Source organism: Microcaecilia unicolor, chromosome 1 (genome assembly GCF_901765095.1).
Source record: "Microcaecilia unicolor chromosome 1, aMicUni1.1, whole genome shotgun sequence".
NCBI classification, from domain to species: domain Eukaryota; kingdom Metazoa; phylum Chordata; class Amphibia; order Gymnophiona; family Siphonopidae; genus Microcaecilia; species Microcaecilia unicolor.
In genome coordinates, this window is record NC_044031.1 from 602,568,180 (window position 1) to 602,590,051 (window position 21,872).

General features: G+C 46.6%; 1 protein-coding gene across 3 annotated transcripts in view; it reads right to left on the minus strand.

Moving 5' to 3' along the window:
- Window positions 1-21,872, minus strand: part of TRAPPC9 (trafficking protein particle complex 9) — a 1,491,395-nt gene that overhangs the window by 865,228 nt on the left and 604,295 nt on the right. For all 3 annotated transcript variants that reach the window (XM_030219557.1, XM_030219566.1, XM_030219550.1), the window contains one exon: window positions 18,139-18,249. In XM_030219557.1, coding sequence (XP_030075417.1) covers window positions 18,139-18,249 — 111 coding nt within the window. The remainder of the gene's footprint in view (window positions 1-18,138; window positions 18,250-21,872) is intronic.

The window sequence follows — 21,872 nt, forward strand, 5'->3', positions numbered from 1 at the left end:
TAGACTTCAGCTGCTCCGAAATACGACAGCTCAATAGAATATGGCAGCTCATCTAATTTTTGGAGGTAAAAATATAATCAGGTTACTCCACTTTTGCGACAATTGCATTGGCTCCACATTAAGGAGAGAGTTGATTCTAGAAGGTTTGGTTTTCGCTCTCTCATTTCCAATTAACTATACAAATTCCCAGTACCAACCTTTGTTGAAACTTGGCTTTTCCTTGTTTAAAACCATTAAATTGATAATTATTTGGATATCAGGAAACTAAGCCGTGGAATAATCTTTCAGTGGATTTAAGATGACTTTCATCTTATTTTCTTTTTCCAAAAGTGTTAAAAACTTATTATTTTTATTGTTATGATGTAGTTGTCTAAACTATAATGTACGATTGTTGTAAATGTCTGTATCTGGTTAAATGTCTGTAGTTTGTTATCCACCTAGAATCTATTGATGAGATTAGTGCAGACTAAAAATCACAAGAATAGAATAAACATTTTTTTAGAAGGGCCTCTTTGAATGGTGAGCCCCATGATGACACCCCACCATCCAGTAGGGATAAAATGTTTTAACCCCCCCCCCCCTTCAAAACCTTGTCCCCAAAATGGAAAGGCTGGCTTGCCTCATCACCTTGACTCAATTCAAAGGTCAGGGGGGACATGGGGACAAGAGAAATCTAATGATCTGAACTCTAGCAGCAGCCACAGCATAGGTGATGTCACCAACACAGTCCATTTGAGAAACTACTCCATCTTTTCAGCTACCTCACCATGCATGTGTGTCCCTTCCTGCCTGCTGCTGTCACAAAGGACCACCTCAGTGTAGTTATTACTAAATTATACAATACAGTTCCTTGAGGAGATTTCAGGTATGTGTAGACTTGTATCCTGTTGCCAAGGAGAACATCTGTTACAGGTAAGTAACTTGGTTTTCTTGAAGGACAAGCAGGATGGCATGTCCTCACAGCATGGAAGTCCCTAGTTACATGCTGCCTTCAACAGAAAAAAGGGGAATCAATACTCAAGGCACTGCAATAGGCAGACCAACATATATTTGGTGGCAAATAGTCTTTTCTGTATTCTTTTTCTTTTTTAGAAAGAAGTCTGGAACAAAACAGAAATGGCCCAGCATTGCGAGTCCTTTTCTAAACAGTAATGGCATATGAATGTATAAACTGATGTCCATGTTGAAGCTCTTCAAATTTCCTCCATGGACACTGATCTCAAGTGAGCTACAGACATCACCATAGCTCTGATATTATCTGATGTGGTACGACCCTCAAACATCAAGCCTGCCTGGGCATAAGTGAAGGAAATGCAAGTTGCCAGTCAACTAATTATAATGGATTACTTTACAAAAGCTCCCATTCTGTTAGAATCAAAAGAAAGAAAAACTTCAGTGGACTTTCTAAGGGCTTTAAGGCCCAATGCACAGAGCTTATGGTGCTTGCAACGTTTGCTGTAGACCAGTTGTAACTGGTCTAAGGCAAACATTATTTAGCGCCTAATGCACAAAAGGGTTCTACATGGCTTTAACAGTTCACTGCAGCAGCTACAGATAATCCCATGCAAATGTTCTACAACAAGCTCATTAGTATTAAAATGAGCATTCTGTGCAATGCACAGAAAGGAATGCCTACCTTTAACGTGGAAATTTTCCAGCAAGTCATGAGGGCTACTTCTCAGAGAAGCAGTCTGCTTTCATTTATTAACAGTATCTGCATGTGTGTAGCATGGGAATAAAGGGAGAAGCAAAACTGCTGATCAGCCAGTGTCGGACAGCAGAGAAGTGCTTCTAAAGATTTTCAAACCCTGAACTGGGGAAACTCTTATACCCGGATTCACCGAGGACCAGTGGCGTAGTAAGGGCGGGGTGGTGGGGGCGGTCCGCCCCGGGTGTCAACGGGTGGGGTGGTGCATCCATCCACACACACCCCTGGGGTGGTGCATCCATCCACACACACCCCCGGCGCAGCACCTCCCCCCCCCCCCCCCCGGTCCCTACCTGCCTAAGAGCTCCATCCATCTGCAGCACTGCTGTAAAGAAGAAATCGCTTCGTCGGCCCTTCCCTCACTCACTGTGTCCCGCCCTTGAGGAAATAGGAAGTTACGTCAGAGGGCGGGACACAGTGAGTGAGGGAAGGGCCGACGAAACAATTTCTTCTTTACAGCAGCGCTGCAGATGGATGGAGCTCGTAGGCAGGTGGGGACCATGTTGGGGTGGCGCTATGCCGGTGGGGGGGGGGGGGGGCGTGTTGGTCTGCACCCGGGGGGGGGGGGGTGCAGCAGCGATCCGCCCCGGGTGGCAGCCGCCCACGCTACGCCACTGCCGAGGACCAGTATCTTCATTACCCAAACAAGAGCACCAATCTCTCCAGAGTAGTAAATAGATTTGTATCCCGAGATCTTTTTCCCAGGATCTGCTCAAATGCTGGTGGAACTGGTAGACACTGGGAATTCCACAAGCAGCCCGATGAGAAACAAAAGCAAAAGCCAATTGGCTAGGGAAAGCCCCTATGATGTCTGAAATCCCTACCACAAGGGGTGGAGAAACAAAAGCAAACAGTCATTTGGCTGGGAAAAACCTCTATGTAGTCATAAATCCCTCCCAGAAAGGGAAAAGAAAACAGCCAATTGCCTGGGGAAAGCCTATGTCAAGAGTGACAATGAAGAGGCGGAGTTTAGCCCCAAAGTGGCAGAAAATAAAAATTCTCAAGCACACGGGAAAAATCAATCAGGGGCAGCTAAGGAAAAGCAAGTACAAGCTCAGAGCAGCTAAGCCATGTCGGGGGAGTGCCTAGAGGTGAAGAGCAGTGGAAGGGAGTCGCAGTGTGAACACCAGTGCACTGCGGGGTGAGAGTACAGTCAACAGAGAAGTCCCGTGAGTGGTATGCGCAGAATATGGGCACTCACCAAGAGACTGTTCTGCACATATGCTAGGTGCTTTTCCTACTGAGCCACTTGCAGAATTTCTGTGCATCTCATTTGCATGTGATTTCCTTTGAGCATCGGTCGCTGTTCGGAAATCAGTAAGTTCAACCATGGCTATAAACTCAACCAGTATTTAACAGCAACTTTTGAGAATCTGCCCCTTAGTCTGCTCCAGGTAAACATCTCTCTTGTGATCCAATGTGTGCGGTCACTCTTACCTCTGTGGACATAAGACCTGGGAAAAATATTGACAGGAAGACAGACTGATTATGACAGAATTCCAACATTACTTTACAAAGGAACTTCGGATAAGTGTGCAAAGCCATCCTGTTGTAAAACTTAATATGTACCATAAGATGGATCAATTAATAGAGCCTGAATTCTACTCAGTGTGTTTCTTCTAGCAAAAAAGGTGCCGGTACTCAAATGTCAGGCCACCCCTTCAGGGATGAGGTGATCACTGAGGGACTCACCCCACAATAGCCAGGACCCCTGCAAACAGTCACAGAATCTATGACAAGGCAGAATTGGTGTGTAGAACCTAAGCTCTTTCATTAAAACTTGGGGACCATGGGCCAATTTCAGCACACAATGGAAAAGGTGCCAGTACTCAGTATCCCCAAGTACCCCCTCAAAAAAAGCCCTGATTCTACTTAACCTGCATGCTGGAGTTATCTCCACCAAGAACAGGACCTTCATAAGAAGACTAGCCATACTGGGTCAGACCAATGGTCCATCTAGCCCAGTGTCCTGTTTTCCAAACAGTGGCAATGCTAGATCACAAGTACTTAGCAGAAAGCCAATTAGCAGCAACATTCGATGCTACCAATCCTGGGGCAAGCAGTTGCTTCCCCATGTCTGTCTCAATAGCAGACTATGGATGTTTCCTCCAGGAATCTGTCCAAAACATTTTTAAACCCACATACGCTAACAGGGTTACCACATCCTCGAGCAATGAGTTCCAGAGCTTAAATATTTGTTGAGTGAAAAAATATTTCCTCATATTTGTTTTTAAAGTATTTTCATGTAACTTCCTCAAGTGTCCCCTAGTCTTTGTACTTTTGGAACAAGTAAAAATTCGATTTACTTCTACTCATTCTACACCACTCAGGATTTTGTAGACCACAATCATATCTCCCCTCATCTGTCTCTTTTCCAAGCTGAAGAGCCCTAACCTTCATAGTAACATAGTAGATGACGGCAGAGAAAGACCTGCACGATCCATCCAGTCTGTCCAAGAAGATAAACTCATGTGTGTTACAAATCAAGGTCAGGTATACACAAAAAGTATCTGCCATTTTCAGGGCACAGACCGTAGAAGTCTGCTCAGCACTAGCCCTGCCTCCCAACCACCAGCCCCGCCTCCCACCACCGACTCTGACACCCAATCTCCACTAAGCTTCTGAGGATCCATTCCTTCTGAACAGTCTTTCCTCATATAGAGGAGATCCATCCCCTTTATCATTTTGGTCACTCTTCTTTGAATCTTTTCTAATTCCATTATATCTTTTTTTAGATACGGCGACCAGAACTGAACTCAGTACTCAAGGTGTAGCCGCACCACGGAGAGACACAAAGGCATTATAGTATTTTCAGCCTTCACCATCCCTTTCCTAATAATTTCTAGCATCCTGTTTGCTTTTTCACCGTATTATTTACAACGACACCTAGATCTATTTCTTGAGTGCCAATCCCCAAGGTGGACCCTAGCATCAGGTAACTATTATTCAGATTATTCTTTCCAATGTGCATCACCTTGTATTTGTCCAAATCACATTTCATCTGCCATTTAGATGCTCAGTCTTTCAGGGGGTCTTTTACTAAAGCTTAGCTCGAGTTATCTACAGCAGGTCCCATAGGAATAAAATGGGCCCTGCTGCAGATAACTCGAGCTAAGCTTTAGTAAAAGACTCTCCCCCCCCCCCCCCTCAATTTCCTAAGGTCTTCCTGCAATAAAGCGAATGCTACATACCTGTAGAAGGTATTCTCCGAGGACAGCAGGCTGATTGTTCCCACTGATGGGTGACGTCCACGGCAGCCCCTCCAATCGGAAACTTCACTAGCAAAGTCCTTTGCTAGCCCTCGCGCGCCCGCGCGCACCGCGCATGCGCGGCCGTCTTCCCGCCCGAAACCGGCTCGAGCCGGCCAGTCCAGTATGTAGCAAGACAATACACTTCAAGGGAAGACACAACTCCAAAGGGGAGGCGGGCGGGTTTGTGAGAACAATCAGCCTGCTGTCCTCGGAGAATACCTTCTACAGGTATGTAGCATTCGCTTTCTCCGAGGACAAGCAGGCTGCTTGTTCCCACTGATGGGGTATCCCTAGCCCCCAGGCTCACTCAAAACAACAACATTGGTCAATTGGGCCTCGCAACGGCGAGGACATAACTGAGATTGACCTAAAAAATTTACCAACTAACTGAGAGTGTAGCCTGGAACAGAACAAACAGGGCCCTCGGGGGGTGGAGTTGGATCCTAAAGCCCAAACAGGTTCTGAAGAACTGACTGCCCGAACCGACTGTCACGTCGGGTATCCTGCTGCAGGCAGTAATGAGATGTGAATGTGTGGACAGATGACCACGTCGCAGCTTTGCAAATTTCCTCCATGGTGGCTGACTTCAAGTGGGCTACCGACGCTGCCATGGCTCTAACATTATGAGCCGTGACATGACCCTCAAGAGCCAGCCCAGCCTGGGCGTAAGTGAAGGAAATGCAATCTGCTAGCCAATTGGATATGGTGCGTTTCCCTACAGCCACTCCCCTCTTGTTGGGATCAAAAGAAACAAACAATTGGGCGGACTGTCTGTGGGGCTGTGTCCGCTCCAGATAGAAGGCCAATGCTCTCTTGCAGTCCAATGTGTGCAGCTGACGTTCAGCAGGGCAGGAATGAGGACGGGGAAAGAATGTTGGCAAGACAATTGACTGGTTCAGATGGAACTCCGACACAACCTTTGGCAGAAACTTAGGGTGAGTGCGGAGGACTACTCTGTTGTGATGAAATTTGGTGTAAGGGGCCTGGGCTACCAGGGCCTGAAGCTCACTGACTCTACGAGCCGAGGTAACTGCCACCAAGAAAATGACCTTCCAGGTCAAGTACTTCGGATGGCAGGAATTCAGTGGCTCGAAAGGAGGTTTCATCAGCTGGGTGAGAACGACATTGAGATCCCATGACACTGTAGGAGGCTTGACAGGGGGCTTTGACAAAAGCAAACCTCTCATGAAGCGAACAACTAAAGGCTGTCCTGAGATCGGCTTACCTTCCACTTGGTAATGGTATGCACTGATTGCACTAAGGTGAACCCTTACGGAGTTGGTCTTCAGACCAGACTCAGACAAGTGGAGAAGGTATTCAAGCAGGGTCTGTGTAGGACAAGAGCGAGGATCTAGGGCCTTGCTGTCACACCAGACGGCAAACCTCCTCCAATGAAAGAAGTAACTTCTCTTAGTGGAGTCTTTCCTGGAAGCAAGCAAGATGCGGGAGACACCCTCTGGCAGACCCAAAGAGGCAAAGTCTACGCCCTCAACATCCAGGCCGTGAGAGCCAGGGACTGGAGGTTGGGATGCAGCAGAGCCCCTTCGTCCTGCGTGATGAGGGTCGGAAAACACTCCAATCTCCACGGTTCTTCGGAGGATAACTCCAGAAGAAGAGGGAACCAGATCTGACGCGGCCAAAAGGGAGCAATCAGAATCATGGTGCCTCGGTCTTGCTTGAGTTTCAACAAAGTCTTCCCCACCAGAGGAATGGGAGGATAAGCATACAGCAGACCTTCCCCCCAATCCAGGAGGAAGGCATCCGACGCCAGTCTGCCGTGGGCCTGAAGCCTGGAACAGAACTGAGGGACCTTGTGGTTCACTTGAGATGCGAAGAGATCCACCAGGGGGGTGCCCCACGCCTGGAAGATCTGTCGCACCACACGGGAATTGAGCGACCACTCGTGAGGTTGCATAATCCTGCTCAACCTGTCGGCCAGACTGTTGTTTACGCCTGCCAGATTTGTGGCTTGGAGCACCATGCCTTGACGGCGAGCCCAGAGCCACATGCTGACGGCTTCCTGACACAGGGGGCGAGATCCGGTGCCCCCCTGCTTGTTGACATAGTACATGGCAACCTGATTGTCTGTCTGAATTTGGATAATTTGGTGGGACAGCCGATCTCTGAAAGCCTTCAGAGCGTTCCAGATCGCTCGCAACTCCAGAAGATTGATCTGTAGATCGCTTTCTTGGAGGGACCACCTTCCTTGGGTGTGAAGCCCATCGACATGAGCTCCCCATCCCAGGAGAGACGCATCCGTGGTCAGCACTTTTTGAGGCTGAGGAATTTGGAAGGGACGTCCCAGAGTCAAATTGGAGCAAATCGTCCACCAATACAGGGATTCGAGAAAACTCGTGGACAGGTGGATCACGTCCTCTAGACCCCCGGCGGCCTGATACCACTGGGAGGCTAGGGTCCATTGAGCAGATCTCATGTGAAGGCGGGCCATGGGAGTCACATGAACTGTGGAGGCCATGTGGCCCAGCAATCTCAACATCTGCCGAGCTGTGATCTGCTGGGACGCTCGCACCCGCGAGACGAGGGACAACAAGTTGTTGGCCCTCGCCTCTGGGAGATAGGCGCGAGCCGTCCGAGAATCCAGCAGGGCTCCGATGAATTCGAGTTTCTGCACTGGGAGAAGATGGGACTTTGGGTAATTTATCACAAACCCCAGTAGCTCCAGGAGGCGAATAGTCATCTGCATGGACTGCAGGGCTCCTGCCTCGGATGTGTTCTTCACCAGCCAATCGTCGAGATATGGGAACACGTGCACCCCCAGCCTGCGAAGCGCCGCTGCTACCACAGCTAGGCACTTTGTGAACACCCTGGGCGCAGAGGCGAGCCCAAAGGGTAGCACACAGTACTGGAAGTGGCGTGCGCCCAGCTGAAATCGCAGATACTGTCTGTGAGCTGGCAGTATCGGGATGTGTGTGTAGGCATCCTTCAAGTCCAGAGAGCATAGCCAATCGTTTTGCTGAATCATGGGGAGAAGGGTGCCCAGGGAAAGCATCCTGAACTTTTCTTTTACGAGATATTTGTTCAGGACCCTTAGGTCTAGGATGGGACGCATCCCCCCTGTTTTCTTTTCCACAAGGAAGTACCTGGAATAGAACCCCAGCCCTTCTTGCCCGGATGGCACGGGCTCGACCGCATTGGCGCTGAGAAGGGCGGAGAGTTCCTCTGCAAGTACCTGCTTGTGCTGGAAGCTGTAGGACTGAGCTCCCGGTGGACAATTTGGAGGTTGAGAGGCCAAATTGAGGGTGTATCCTTGCCGGACTATTTGGAGAACCCACTGATCGGAGGTTATAAGAGGCCACCTTTGGTGAAAAGCTTTCAACCTCCCTCCGACAGGCAGGTCGCCCGGCACTGACACTTGGATGTCGGCTATGCTCTGCTGGAGCCAGTCAAAAGCTCGCCCCTTGCTTTTGCTGGGGAGCCGCGGGGCCTTGCTGATTCGCACGCTGCTGACGAGAGCGAGCGCGCTGGGGCTTAGCCTGGGCCGCAGGCTGTCGGGAAGGAGGATTGTACCTACGCTTGCCAGAAGTATAGGGAACAGTCTTCCTTCCCCCGAAAAATCGTCTACCTGTAGAGGTAGAAGCTGAAGGCTGCCGGCGGGCGAACTTGTCGAATGCGGTGTCCCGCTGGTGGAGAGACTCTACCACCTGCTCGACTTTTTCGCCAAAAATGTTATCCGCACGGCAAGGCAAGTCCGTAATCCGCTGCTGGACTCTATTCTCCAGGTCGGCGGCACGCAGCCATGAGAGCCTGCGCATCACCACACCTTGAGCAGCGGCCCTGGACGCAACATCAAAAGTGTCATAAACTCCTCTGGCCAGGAATTTTCTGCACGCCTTCAGCTGCCTGACCACCTCCTGAAAAGGCTTGGCTTGCTCAGGGGGAAGAGCATCAACCAAGCCCGCCAACTGCCGCACATTATTCCGCATGTGTATGCTCGTGTAGAGCTGGTAAGACTGGATCTTGGACACGAGCATAGAGGAATGGTAGGCCTTCCTCCCAAAGGAGTCTAAGGTTCTAGCGTCCTTGCCCGGGGGCGCCGAAGCATGTTCCCTAGAACTCTTAGCCTTCTTTAGGGCCAAATCCACAACTCCAGAGTCATGAGGCAACTGAGTGCGCATCAGCTCTGGGTCCCCATGGATCCGGTACTGGGACTCGATCTTCTTGGGAATGTGGGGATTAGTTAATGGTTTGGTCCAGTTCGCAAGCAATGTCTTCTTCAGGACATGGTGCAAGGGAACAGTGGACGCTTCCTTAGGTGGAGAAGGATAGTCCAGGAGCTCAAACATTTCAGCCCTGGGCTCGTCCTCCACAACCACCGGGAAGGGGATGGCCGTAGACATCTCCCGGACAAAGGAGGCAAAAGACAGACTCTCGGGAGGAGAAAGCTGTCTCTCAGGAGAGGGAGTGGGATCAGACGGAAGACCCCCAGACTCCTCGTCAGAGAAATATCTGGGATCTTCCTCTTCCTCCCACGAGGCCTCACCCTCGGTGTCAGACACAAGTTCACGGACCTGTGTCTGCAACCTCGCCCTGCTCGACTCCGTGGAACCCTGTCCACGATGGGGGCGTCGAGAGGTAGACTCCCTCGCCCGCATCGGCGAAGCTCCCTCCGCCGACGTAGTCGGGGAGCCTTCCTGGGAGGTGGCCGCGGTCGGTACCGCACGCGGTACCGACGTCGGGGACCTCAACCTGGGCGATGGGCCAGCCGGCGCCACGCTCGACGGTACCGGTGGCGCAAGCACCGCCGGTACCGGAGGGGTAGGGCGCAACAGCTCTCCCAGAATCTCTGGGAGAACGGCCCGGAGGCTCTCGTTTAGAGCGGCTGCAGAGAAAGGCTGAGAGGTCGATGCAGGCGTCGACGTCAGTACCTGTTCCGGGCGTGGAGGCTGTTCCGGGCTGTCCAGAGCGGAGCGCATCGACACCTCCTGAACAGAGGGTGAGCGGTCCTCTCGGTGCCGATGCCTGCTGGGTGCCGAATCCCTCGGCGACCCAGAGCTCTCGGTGCCGACACGGGGAGGAGACCGGTGTCGATGCTTCTTCGATTTCTTCCGAAGCATGTCACCGGAGCTCCCCGGCACCGACGAGGAGGACGTCGAATCCACCCGTCGCTTCCTCGGGGCCGAGACTGAAGAAGGTCGATCTCGGGGGGGCTGTACCGCAGGAGCCCTCAGGGTAGGCGGAGACCCACCCGAGGGCTCACCGCCACCAGCAGGGGAATGGACAGCCCTCACCTGCACTCCACCCGATGCACCACCGTCCGACGACATCAGCAGACGAGGTCCTGGTACCACCGACGTCGATGCAGCTATCCGATGTCTCGGCGCCGATGCAGAGGCCCGATGCCTCGATGCACTCGATGCAGGGGCGGCCGAGGAAGATGGTCTGGACGCTGACGACGTCGATGCACTCGAAGATCCCGGTGCCGATGCCGACGAAGAGCCCGAGAACAACACGTTCCACTGGGCTAGTCTCGCTACCTGAGTCCGCCTTTGAAGCAGGGAACACAGACTGCAGTTCTGAGGGCGGTGCTCGGCCCCCAGACACTGAAGACACGACGAGTGTCGATCAGTGAGCGAGATAACCCGGGCGCACTGGGTGCACTTCTTGAAGCCGCTGGAAGGCTTCGATGTCATGGGCGGAAAAATCACGCCGGCGAAATCAAAAGCCGAAATGGCGAAATTCGAAGCACCAAATTTAGAGGGAGAAAAAATCTCGACCGAGGCCGAAAAAAGGCCTACCCCGACGACGAAAGAAAACTTACCGGGGCAAAAAAGCTGGAAGTACGGGGAGGATTTACACGAAACCCGGCGGGGGGTTTCCGGAGCACTTCCCGACTAGGACAAAGCTTTCCCGAAGGAAAAAACCACGTTCAAACAAATAGGACGCGCGAGGTCGACTTTCCGGGGCTCGACACGGCGAAACACGACCGTACCGAGTGCGGACAAAAGAAGACTGGCCGGCTCGAGCCGGTTTCGGGCGGGAAGACGGCCGCGCATGCGCGGTGCGCGCGGGCGCGCGAGGGCTAGCAAAGGACTTTGCTAGTGAAGTTTCCGATTGGAGGGGCTGCCGTGGACGTCACCCATCAGTGGGAACAAGCAGCCTGCTTGTCCTCGGAGAATTCACAGTCCACACGTGTTTTAACAACCTTGAATAGTTTCATATCATCTGCAAATTTAATCATCTCACTCGTCATTCTGATTTCCATATCAATTATAAAAATGTTAAATCGCACTGGTCCCAGTGCACTGATCCCTGTGGAACACCACTGTTCACCCTCCTCCACTAACAGAAATTACCATTTAACCCCACCCTCTGTTTTTTGTCCAATAACCAACTCCTAATACACACCAGAACCTTGCCTCCTATCCTGTGACTCTTAAATTTTCTCAGGACAGATGGTTTGGTTCATATGTGTTAAATGGTTTGAAAGGATCCTTTATCAGCTCAGTTAACACAATACTGAGGTCCCAGTGCACTGTGGGAGGCTAGATGGGAAGCTTCAACAGAAACAAGCCCTGCACAAGATGTTGATAACCTCCAGTTGCACTAAAGAGTACTCTTTAATGGACTTGGTTTTCAACCTGACTCAGACAGATGTAGAATGTATTCAAGAAGTTTTTGTGTGGGACAGGAGAAGGGATATAGGGCTTCCCCACCACACCAGATAGAAAACCTCTGCCATTTGAAACTCTAAGTCCTTCTAATGGAATCTCTCCTGGAAGCCAGAATTATTTGTGAAACACTTTCACACAAATTGAGGAAAGCTACAGTTACCCTCTCAACATCCAAGCTTTGAAAGCAAGGGACTCAGTGCTGAGGTGTTAACAGAATCCCCTTAGCTTGCATGGTCTTATGGGCTCTCTTATGGAAAATTCCAGAAAAAAAAAAGAAAGAAATCACACTTGTCTCAACCAAAAGGGAGCTATGAGAACTATAGTTCCTGATCCTGTCTGAGGTTCAGGAGTTTTTGATATACATTTGAGGATACGTGTAGAAAACCCATCCCCCAATGTAAGAGGAAGGCATTCAAGGCTATTATTTGAAAGAGTGAAAAATTGATTCACTTTTATCTGTTCTATACCACTCAGGATTTTATAGACCTCAATCACATCTCCCTTCATCCATCTCTTTTCCAAGTTCTATAGCTTAACTATTCACTAAGTGAAAAAGAAATATTTCCTCCTACTTGTTTTAAGAGTATTTCCATGTAACTTTACCGAGTGTCCCCTAGTGACTTCTACTCATTCTCAACGTTAAATAGCCCTAACCTCTTTAGCCTTTCCTCATATGAGAGGAGTTCAATCCCATTTATCATTTTGGTCACTCTTTGAACTTTTTCTAATTCCGCTATATCTTTTTTGAGATATAGTGACCAGAACTAAACACAATTCTCAAGGTAAGGTCGCACCATGGAGCGATACAGAGACATTTTGCATCCCTTTCCTAATAATCCTTAGCGTGCTGCTTGCTTTCTTGGCTGCTGCTTCACACTAGGCAAAAGATTTCAGCATATTGTCTATAATGACACCTAGATCTTTTTCTTGAGTGCTGACAAATTTCCATATTAAAGTTAATCCACATGGAATATAACATCCAAGCCTTCTTCCTCCATGTCCCTCACCTTATCTTTAAAATAGTACCACTGACTTTTAGGGTTACAAGCACCACTCTGAGCAGATTGTCCTCCTCCCCATATATACTGATTTCAGAGATGCGACTGCTGCTCCATGCAGGTTGTCTCCCAATGCTATCATACTATTTGGGTTTTAAATCAATTGTAAAAGACCACTCTGTGCAGCTTACACCAGTGCTTCATTTCCATCCTCTTGCTTCCTCTTTATCTCACACTTTTTTAATTCAGCTATTGTTTTTACTTCTTATCTTCTCCTCCAAGAGGGCAATCCAGGCAACCACTCACCCTTTTCAAGAAAAATATATTTTGTGATGTTCCTGTGTCTATGTCCTTGCAGCTTATTTAGAACCTTGTGTCTCATCTCATAGAAGTTCTGATACAGATTTTCCACCATTTTGATTGTTCTTCTCTTGACTCCGACCTCTCTCTACTCTTTTAGAGGATACAGCCTCCAGTACAAAACAGAATTCTAGGTGAGAACCTCATCAGTGACCTCTACTGAGTATGATCACTGTCCTGTCACACATTTTGCAACTCTGAGACCATTAGATACTATCTACTGACCCTATTGTATGCTGTTCATTTGAATTTCAGGAGTCTAGATGCATGCCATTGTATATTGTTTTCATTTACAAGCATTTGGCTAGTCTTCAAGCTTAGAACACTCTTCATTCTGTCTGTTCCGTTAGGGGTGTCCATTCTTTTGCTGATCTTAGTATCAATTGCCAAAACAACAGACCTAAAATACACACATAGATTACGATGATAGCAGCTGATTACTACCAGTAGCTGCATAATTTTTAGTCCCACCTTCCCTCAACCCTAAAATCGACCCCATTTTATACACATAGCATGAGTCCACTCATTCACATATTCAGTCCCATACTATCCATATAAATTCCAAAAATTCACGGATAGTAATAGAACTAACATAGTACAAGACAGCAGATAAGCACCCGTATGGTCCAACCAGCCTGCCCAAAGCCAGAGTTGTATCTACCCTATATAAAGCGTAAAGGCCACTTAATTAATTTATTTGTTTACAATATTTATACTCCACACAATCCAAATGTTCTTGGCAAATCACATTTAAAACATACATAATTAAAAACAATCAAAATACAATCATTTTTAAAAAATATAATTTTGCATCGATTCATTCATTTTCTTCATAGGGATTCCTTTGTGTTTGTCCCAAGCATTTTTTAATTCAGTCACTGTTTTTGTCCCCATCACTTCCCATGAGAGGATATTCCAGGTATCTACCACTCACACTGTGAAAAAGTATTTCATGATATTACTCCTAAGTACGCCACCCTGAAATCAGAATTCATGTTCTATTGCATCACCTTCTCTGAAAAAGATCTGTTTGTATATTAATATCGTTCAAGTATTTAAGCATCCATATCATATCTCCCCCTGCCACTCCCTTCCTCTAGGATACACATATTCAGGTCTTCGAGTCTCTTCTCATATGTCTTTTGGCACAAAACCTTATCATGTTTGCCGTCTTCTTTTGAACTGCTTCAAGTTTTAATAAGATACAGGCTCCAAAACTGAACACAATACTCTAAGTGGGGCTTCACCAACAACCTGCACAGGGGCAATAACACCTCCTTTCTTCTGTTGGTTATGGGACTCTACATGCAGCCTAGCATATTTTTGCTGCCGTGTCACATTGTTTCACCACCTACAGATCCACAGATGCTATCATCCAAAGTCTATGTATATCAGCCTCTCATCCCCTATCAGATATAACTCCTTTGGGTTTCTATACCCCAGTGTAAGTGAAAAATGCAGGTGGCTGGTCTTTGTATAAATACTTTAGAAAACTGACCTATGTTTAGTTGTCTTCTATGGGCCTGATATTAAAATAAGGCTGGGTGGCCATTCATTTGCCTAGATTTATGAGCCTAGTGCTAATAATCTATGCTAAGCTCCTAACTTTTTTCCCCTCCCCAATCTGCTCCTGTTGCAACCCACTTTTTAAACTACTAAACTTTGGAGTGAAATTATGGGCTCCTTTTACTATGCTGTGGTAAGCATTGACGCATGGTTACCGCATCTTAAAATACTTTGTCATGGGATGTGCTGCGCATGCACACCACAAGCTAAAGATAAAAAATGTCATTTTTCTGAGAGGGGGTGTGTCTGGGGACAGTGGGAATTTCTGTGCTCATCAGCACAGCTACACTGCCATGCGCCAACTGATCAGCGCAGGATTAGCTTGTGAGCCCTATCACCTACAAAATAAGTATTGGTAAAGGCTCATACACTAATATTTGGTAATGGCCACATGCTAATGGCCATAGGAGCCAACTTTTCAAAATGATTGGGGGTGCTGAAATTTTTTTTCTTTAATACAGGTGGTGCATTCCCCCCTCCCTTCCTCTCCCCTCTCCCCCATCCCCCTCCCTCTCCTCCGAGTTCCAGGCCCCCCCTCTCTCTCCGAGTTCCAGGCCCTCCTCCCTCCCTCCCTCCGAGTTCCTGGCCCCCTTCCCTCCCTCCGAGTTCCAGGCCACGCCCGACCACTTCTCCCACAACAGTCCTCTGCCGGTCCACCCTCGCCTTCCTGCGTGCCGCCCAGAATTTTAAAAGTCATCTTACCTCGAGGTCCCGGCGGCAGCAGTGAAAGGCGAGCAGGCTCAGCGCTTCAGCCTTCCCTTCTCTCATCTCAGCTCTGGTCCTGCCCTTGCGGAAACAGGAAATAAGGGCGGGAACAGAGCTGAGACGAGAGAAGGGAAGGCTGAAGCGCCGAGCCTGCTCGCCTTTCACTGCTGCCGCCGGGACTCCGAGGTAAGATAACTTTTAAAATTCTGGGCGGCACGCAGGAAGGTGAGGGTGGAGCGACGGAGGACTACTGAGGAAGAAAAGGGAGGGCACCGGGCAGGTCGGGCTGGCGAACGGAACTTCCGGTTCCGACTTCCGGTGGGTGAAATATTGGGGGTGTTCAAGCACCCACAGAGTCGGCATCTATGCTAATGGCAGAATTAATGCATGGTTATTAATCTGGAAAATCAGCCATTTTCTGTCAGTGGTAAAAATGGTCTTAGCTTGCAGGAAAGATCCACATAAGGATACACTAAGGACACTTCCTACCACGGGGTGTTGAGTATAAATTTAGGCACACAAGCCTTGCAAAGTTTCAGAGAGACCAATTTAGGAGCGTAACTCTCAAAGTTAGGAGAATAAATCTTTAAATATCAGGCCTTATGATTTTATATCTTTTACAGCGAGTTTATAGTTTGTTGCTTTCTGCCTATGACAAATATTTCAAAAGGGCAATATAGAAATCTGTTAAATACACAAATAAGTGAAACTATATCTGTTCTTCTCCATTCTTGTGAAACCACTTCAGTCTCCAAAGATCTATTATACAGGTCTTTCAGCAGATCTGCCAGAACCTCTCTGAGTTCCTTGAAAGGAGTTTCACTGATTTCAAGCAAAAAAAAAAAAAAAAATGCAGTGCTGACATATAATCAAAAGACCAGAAGGCTATGGCTTTGCAATATTTTAGTTCTTCATGGCATGCAGAAAATTAATTCTTAATTTCTAACAAGAAATATGTCTCTAAAATAAACTGAAGGTGCAGGCTGGGCAAAAAGAGCATAACTGATAGGATCTTACATACCAAGGCCTTTTCACCATTCTATGTATATAAGACCCATAATATGAAAGCAATGCCCAGTTATTACTTGACAGTTTATGCTGGAGAGATAGGCTGCACCTGGTCTGCATTCTCCTTCAATAGTGGTTGAGATGAGAGTAATCTGAATGCATAATCCATAGATCCAGCCAAGAACCCATAGTACGTGTACAATTTAGCCATACTATAGGAAGACAATGCTCTACAGCATTAACATTGACACAAACATTAATGTTCTATAGTGTGTTATTTCATATTAGATTTAATTAAGTCCACATTAATCTTAAACTGTAAAACATTTTAATAAGTGCTAGGTATGTAAATGTAAAGCAACTCATTAATATTAAAACAAGGTTCCACAAATCATATTAAACCACATGATTTACAATAATCTACTGGCTACTGCAAAAACTCAACTACATCTGAAGAAGCACAGTTAAGTTATTCTGTGAAAAGCAACAGGCTCACCATCAGCTTGTTAATACGGGCACCCGCTGATCTCTTTCAAGTACAGGAAGGGCCATTTGTGGCCCAAGTCTCCCAACCACTCACCAACCTGCCCACAAGCAATCCTCCCAAGCAGGGATTTGCTGGTACATTTTTAACAACAGGCTCTTTCTCCGGACGTAGCCAGCTCTGCAGTTGGAAGGTCGAGGGGTGGCCGGGGGGTGGGGTGGGGGAGCAACACTTGCCTTTCTCTCCTCCCTCCGTTCGTGCGGGCATGCTAGGCATACCTTTGCTGGCAGCCAATAAATGGACTGCCACCACTCCCAATGTCTTGCTCTGAGCAGCATGCTGGAACTTCTCTCACATGCTCGGAAGTCCCAGCCTGTCTAGAGCTGGAAACAAGGAGCGGGGAGCAGCAGTAGTCTATTTACTTGGCTGACAGGGCTCAGCATCCCCACCAGCAAAGTAAAAGATAATTCAGCAGGGGGCCCAAGCCCACATTTTGGGAGCCAGTTGTTAAAGTAGCCATGGAGGGCCCTACTTTAACAACCGGCTCCCAAAATTCTTAAAAACTTAACAACCGGCTCTTGCAAGCCTGTGAGAGCCTGCTCCAGCACACCACTGCTCCCAAGTAATAATAAAGGGTTTAAAAAAAAGGTAGAAATATCTCTTGCACATATCTACCATTATGAAGACATAAATGGGGAAGATAAGGGGAGAAGGAAGAAGATGAGGAGTATCAAGCTCAGAATTACTTTGGAGGTTCTCATGGGAAACAGACTTGGGTGTGAGATCATGTCTCAGATGACCTTTCATTATTTGCTTGGGAGGAGGCAGGAGTGTCAGAGCTCACATATTGGGGATGATTACCATAGCTCATAATACATATATTATGAATACAGTAAACCATGCTAACACCTAATGCATCAGTGACTTTGGGCGTCTTTTACTTAAGCTTAGCTCGAGTTATCTGCAGCAGGGCCCATTACTCGAGCTAAGCTTTAATAACCCCCCCCCCCTTTATTCATAAACAGCCAATTTTAATGCAATCAGTGAAAAAGCATTTATGCAAAACATTCCCCTCTACAACAGTGTCTTCATTTTTTAATCAAAATTGAATGGCCAAGGTGGGGGTAATTAAATCACAAAGATACATTTTAGGAAAACCATATTGCAAAAAAATGTTTTAAAACAATCTCTCATACTCCACCAGCAGCTGGATGACAAACTGCATGGAGGAGAATGACATAGCTATTAATATGAGCCCAGCAGCACCCTGGGATTATGTCCCCAGTGAATCCAACATAAAAATTGCATTAGAAAATCAACGGGTCATTTCTTTTGTCATTGTCACTTTCATTCCAGCAGTCATTATTAAAAATTAACAACTGAAAACAGAGTGAAAACAGTATCTTTGACTGCCTGAAACACCTACCGCTGACACTCCCCAGCATGAAGAACAAGATCCTCGTTATTTTTAGCACTAACGGTTAGCTCATGTTCTGTAGAGTTGAACACATCAAGGAGTAGATGGCACTGTCTGGTGCTGCAACCAAAATGAAAATTAAATATTATTTCATTATTATCATATTAGAATATAATAAACTATTTGAGAATATAGTATAGACGACGCCCAAATAGATTGAGAGTTATGACATCTGTTGAAATATTAGAAACCTACAAAAAAATAAAATTAGATATAAGGCTATGCAGAATAGAAACTTGGATCTTTAATGGTAGTTTTATAACTTGAATTTGTATGCCCTCAAATGGGTTCTTATAAAATTCACCAGAGGTATACATGCATAAAAGTAGGTACTCAGAAAACACAGGGGCCCTTTTACTAAGCTGCAGGAAAAAGGGCTCTGTGCTAGTGGCGGGGGCTGTTTTTCCTGCGCACCAGGGCCCTTTATATCGCAACGGGTAAAAAGCCCAAATAAAACTAGCCAAACAACAAGATAACTCATACAACATGGCCATGTGGCGGGAAGCACTTACCGCCACCCACTGAGGTGGTGGTAAGGGCTTCCATGGTAACTGGGCAGTCCAATTACCAACGGGTTAGTGAAGCGATAGAAAAATGTTATTTTCCGGCACGCCAGGAATAGAGCACACTCAAACCATAACTACCACCACTGTCTGATTTATTGTATGGTAAGCCTCCATTGGGCTTACCGACGTTTTGTAAAAAGCCCCAAAAGTGCCTATTTTTACATGGCATATGCGAAAATGTTACTGGACAGAGCAGGAGCAGAACTGGCACTTATCCACACATTTCATAAAAGTCCTATATATGTATTAATTCTTACTAGCACTAAGTTATCTGTTCTTGGGAACACACATAACTTTGTGCAGGAGCTTTCAGGGAGGCTCTTTTGCAAAAGTACACAACAGGCTCAGTATATGTGCGTGTGTGCCCTTCATGCAAAAGTGTTCTGCACATTTCATTTTAATCACATCACACTTTATAACAACATTCACATTAAGGATAATGTTATGAAGCATTTGCCATATGTAAAAGCATATTTTACACATGGAAAGGGACTCAACATTGCAAAGGAGCCTACATATATTTTTACTTATTTGTTACATTTGTAGCCCACATTTTCCCACCTTTTTGCGGGCTCAATGTGGCATACATATTACCGTTAACGGCGTTAGCCGGTTCCGGTCTGAACAAATACAAGGTATGAATGAATACAAGGTGATATTATGGTAGATAAGGTACATGTATGGTACGTACAATTGGGGGGAACTTAGAGGGGGAGAGGGGGAGGAAGAGTCAGGTAATGTCCATTATGGTCTTTGGTTATATTGTGTCGCAGGTGTCCAGGTATTTTTTTATGTTGGGTCAGTGGAGTATGCTCTTCTGAACAGGACTGTCTTTAGTGCTTTCCGGAAATTTAGGTGGTGTAGCGTAGTTTTTGCTGCTTTGGCAGTGTGTTCCATAATTGTGCGCTTAAGTACGAAAAGCTGGATGCATAGGTGGATTTGTATTTGAGTCCTTTGTTGCATGGGTAGTGGAGGTTTAGGTAAGATCGTGCAGAACTTGTGGTATTTCTGGTTGGCAGGTCGATAAGGTCTGTCATGTATCCCGGTGCCTCTCCTTAAATAATTTTATGAACAGTCGTGCAGATTTTGAAAGTGATACGTTCTTTGATTGGGAGCCACTGCAGTTTTTCTCGGACTGGTTTGGTGCTGTTGAAACGCGTTTTTCCAAATATAAGCCTGGCTGCTGTGTTTTGGGTGGTCTGGAGTTTTTTTATGATTTGATCCTTGCATCCCACATAGATTCCTTTACAGTAGTCTTCGTGGCTTAGTACCATTGATTGTATTAGATTACGAAATATTTCCCTCGGGAAGAATGGTTTCACGTGTTTGAGTTTCCACATTGAGAAAACATTTTCTTTATGGTGGATTTCGCTTGGGTCTCTAGTGAGAGGTTACGGTCGATTGTTACTCCGAGAATTTTCAGGTTGTCTGAGATAGGGAGGGTGTATCCTGGGGTGTTAATATTTCTGGGTTTGTATGTATTGTATTGGGATGAGATGATGAGGCAGTGTGTTTTTTCTGTATTGAGTTTTAATTGGAATGCATTTGCCCATGAGTTCATGATGTTTAAGCTGAGCTCGATTTGGTTGGTGATTTCTGCCAAATCACGTTTGTAGGAGATATATAATGTAACGTCATCAGCGTATATAAATGGGTTAAGGCCTTGGGTGGATAAGGTCTTGGCTAGTTGAGTCATCATAAGGTTGAACAGGATCGGTGATAGTGGTGATCCTTGCGGTACTCTGCAGTCTCGTTTCCACGGTGACAATATGTTTGTTTTTTTATTTCACTTGATATGTTCTTGTGGTTAGAAAACCCTTGATCCAATTGAGAGTGCCACAACCGATTCCGAAGTATTCTAGGAGTCTTAGCAGTATATTATGGTTAACCATGTTGAACACACTTGACATGTCAAATTGGAGGAGGAGAATGCTCTTGCCTATTGCTATTTCCTGCTTGAATTTGGTTAGGAGCGTAAGTAGTACTGTTTCGGTGCTGTGTAGGGGTCGAAATCCTGATTGTGACTCATGAAGTATAGTGAATTTGCTTATGTAGTCATTGAGTTGTTTGGTCACCAGTCTTTCCATTAGTTTGACTACTAATGGGATAGATGCTACTGGGCGGTAGTTGGTAATGTCGTTTAAATTTTCCTTGGTGTCTTTTGGTATTGGGGTGAGCAGGATGTTGCCTTTTTCTTTAGGGTAGATACCGTGCTGGAGCATGAAGTTTAAGTGGGATGTGAGATCTATTATGAAGCAATGGGGGGCAGATTGTATTAGGTAGCTGGGGCAGGTGTCCAGTTAACAGTGGCTGTTGGAGTATTTTTTAATCGCTTGGGTAACTGTGTCGGCGCTGAGGAGCACGAAATTTGACCATATTTGATCAGCAGGGTATTCACCAGGGGTTGGGTCTAGACCATTAGTGAAGTTATCTATGTCCATGAGGTTCTGAGGTAGGGTTTGCGTAGGTTTACGATTTTTTCATTGAAATATTTAGCAAGGTTATCTGCAGATGGGATGTCAGTGTTAGTTGTGGTGACCGGCGTTGTGTCTAGTAGTTTGTTCACGAGATGGTATAATTTCTTTGTGTTCTTGTAGGCCAGTCCAATTTTGGTTTTGTAGTACGACCTTTTGGTCTGCCTTATTGCGTATTTGTATTTCCTTTGTAGTCCATGAGTTGAGTGTGTGTTTGTTTTTTATTTTTTTCCATGCACGTTCCAGTTTCCTAGATTGTGTTTTTAGTTTTTTCAGTTCTTCATTGAACCACAGTATCGAGTTGTGTCTACATGAAGTTCTTGTTTGTAAGGATGCTATTTCGTCAAGAATGTGTTTGCATCTTTTGTCCCATTCTGAGAGGTAATATATGGATTCTGTTTGTGCTGTCCAATCATTGTTGTATATCTGTTGCCAGAAAGAGTCCGGGTCTATTTGGCCTCTCGTGGTGTGAGTTGTGTGTTCTCGCGTGTGGAAAGCGCCCCTTTTTCGCCATTTAAGGGATAGGTTTAGTTTGTAATGGTCGGTCCATGGTGTTTCTGTCCATCTAGTTTGTGTTATGGTTAGGTTTTGATCAGTCGGCAGTTTGTGTGAGAAGAAGTCGAGTATCTGACCCTTTGCGTGG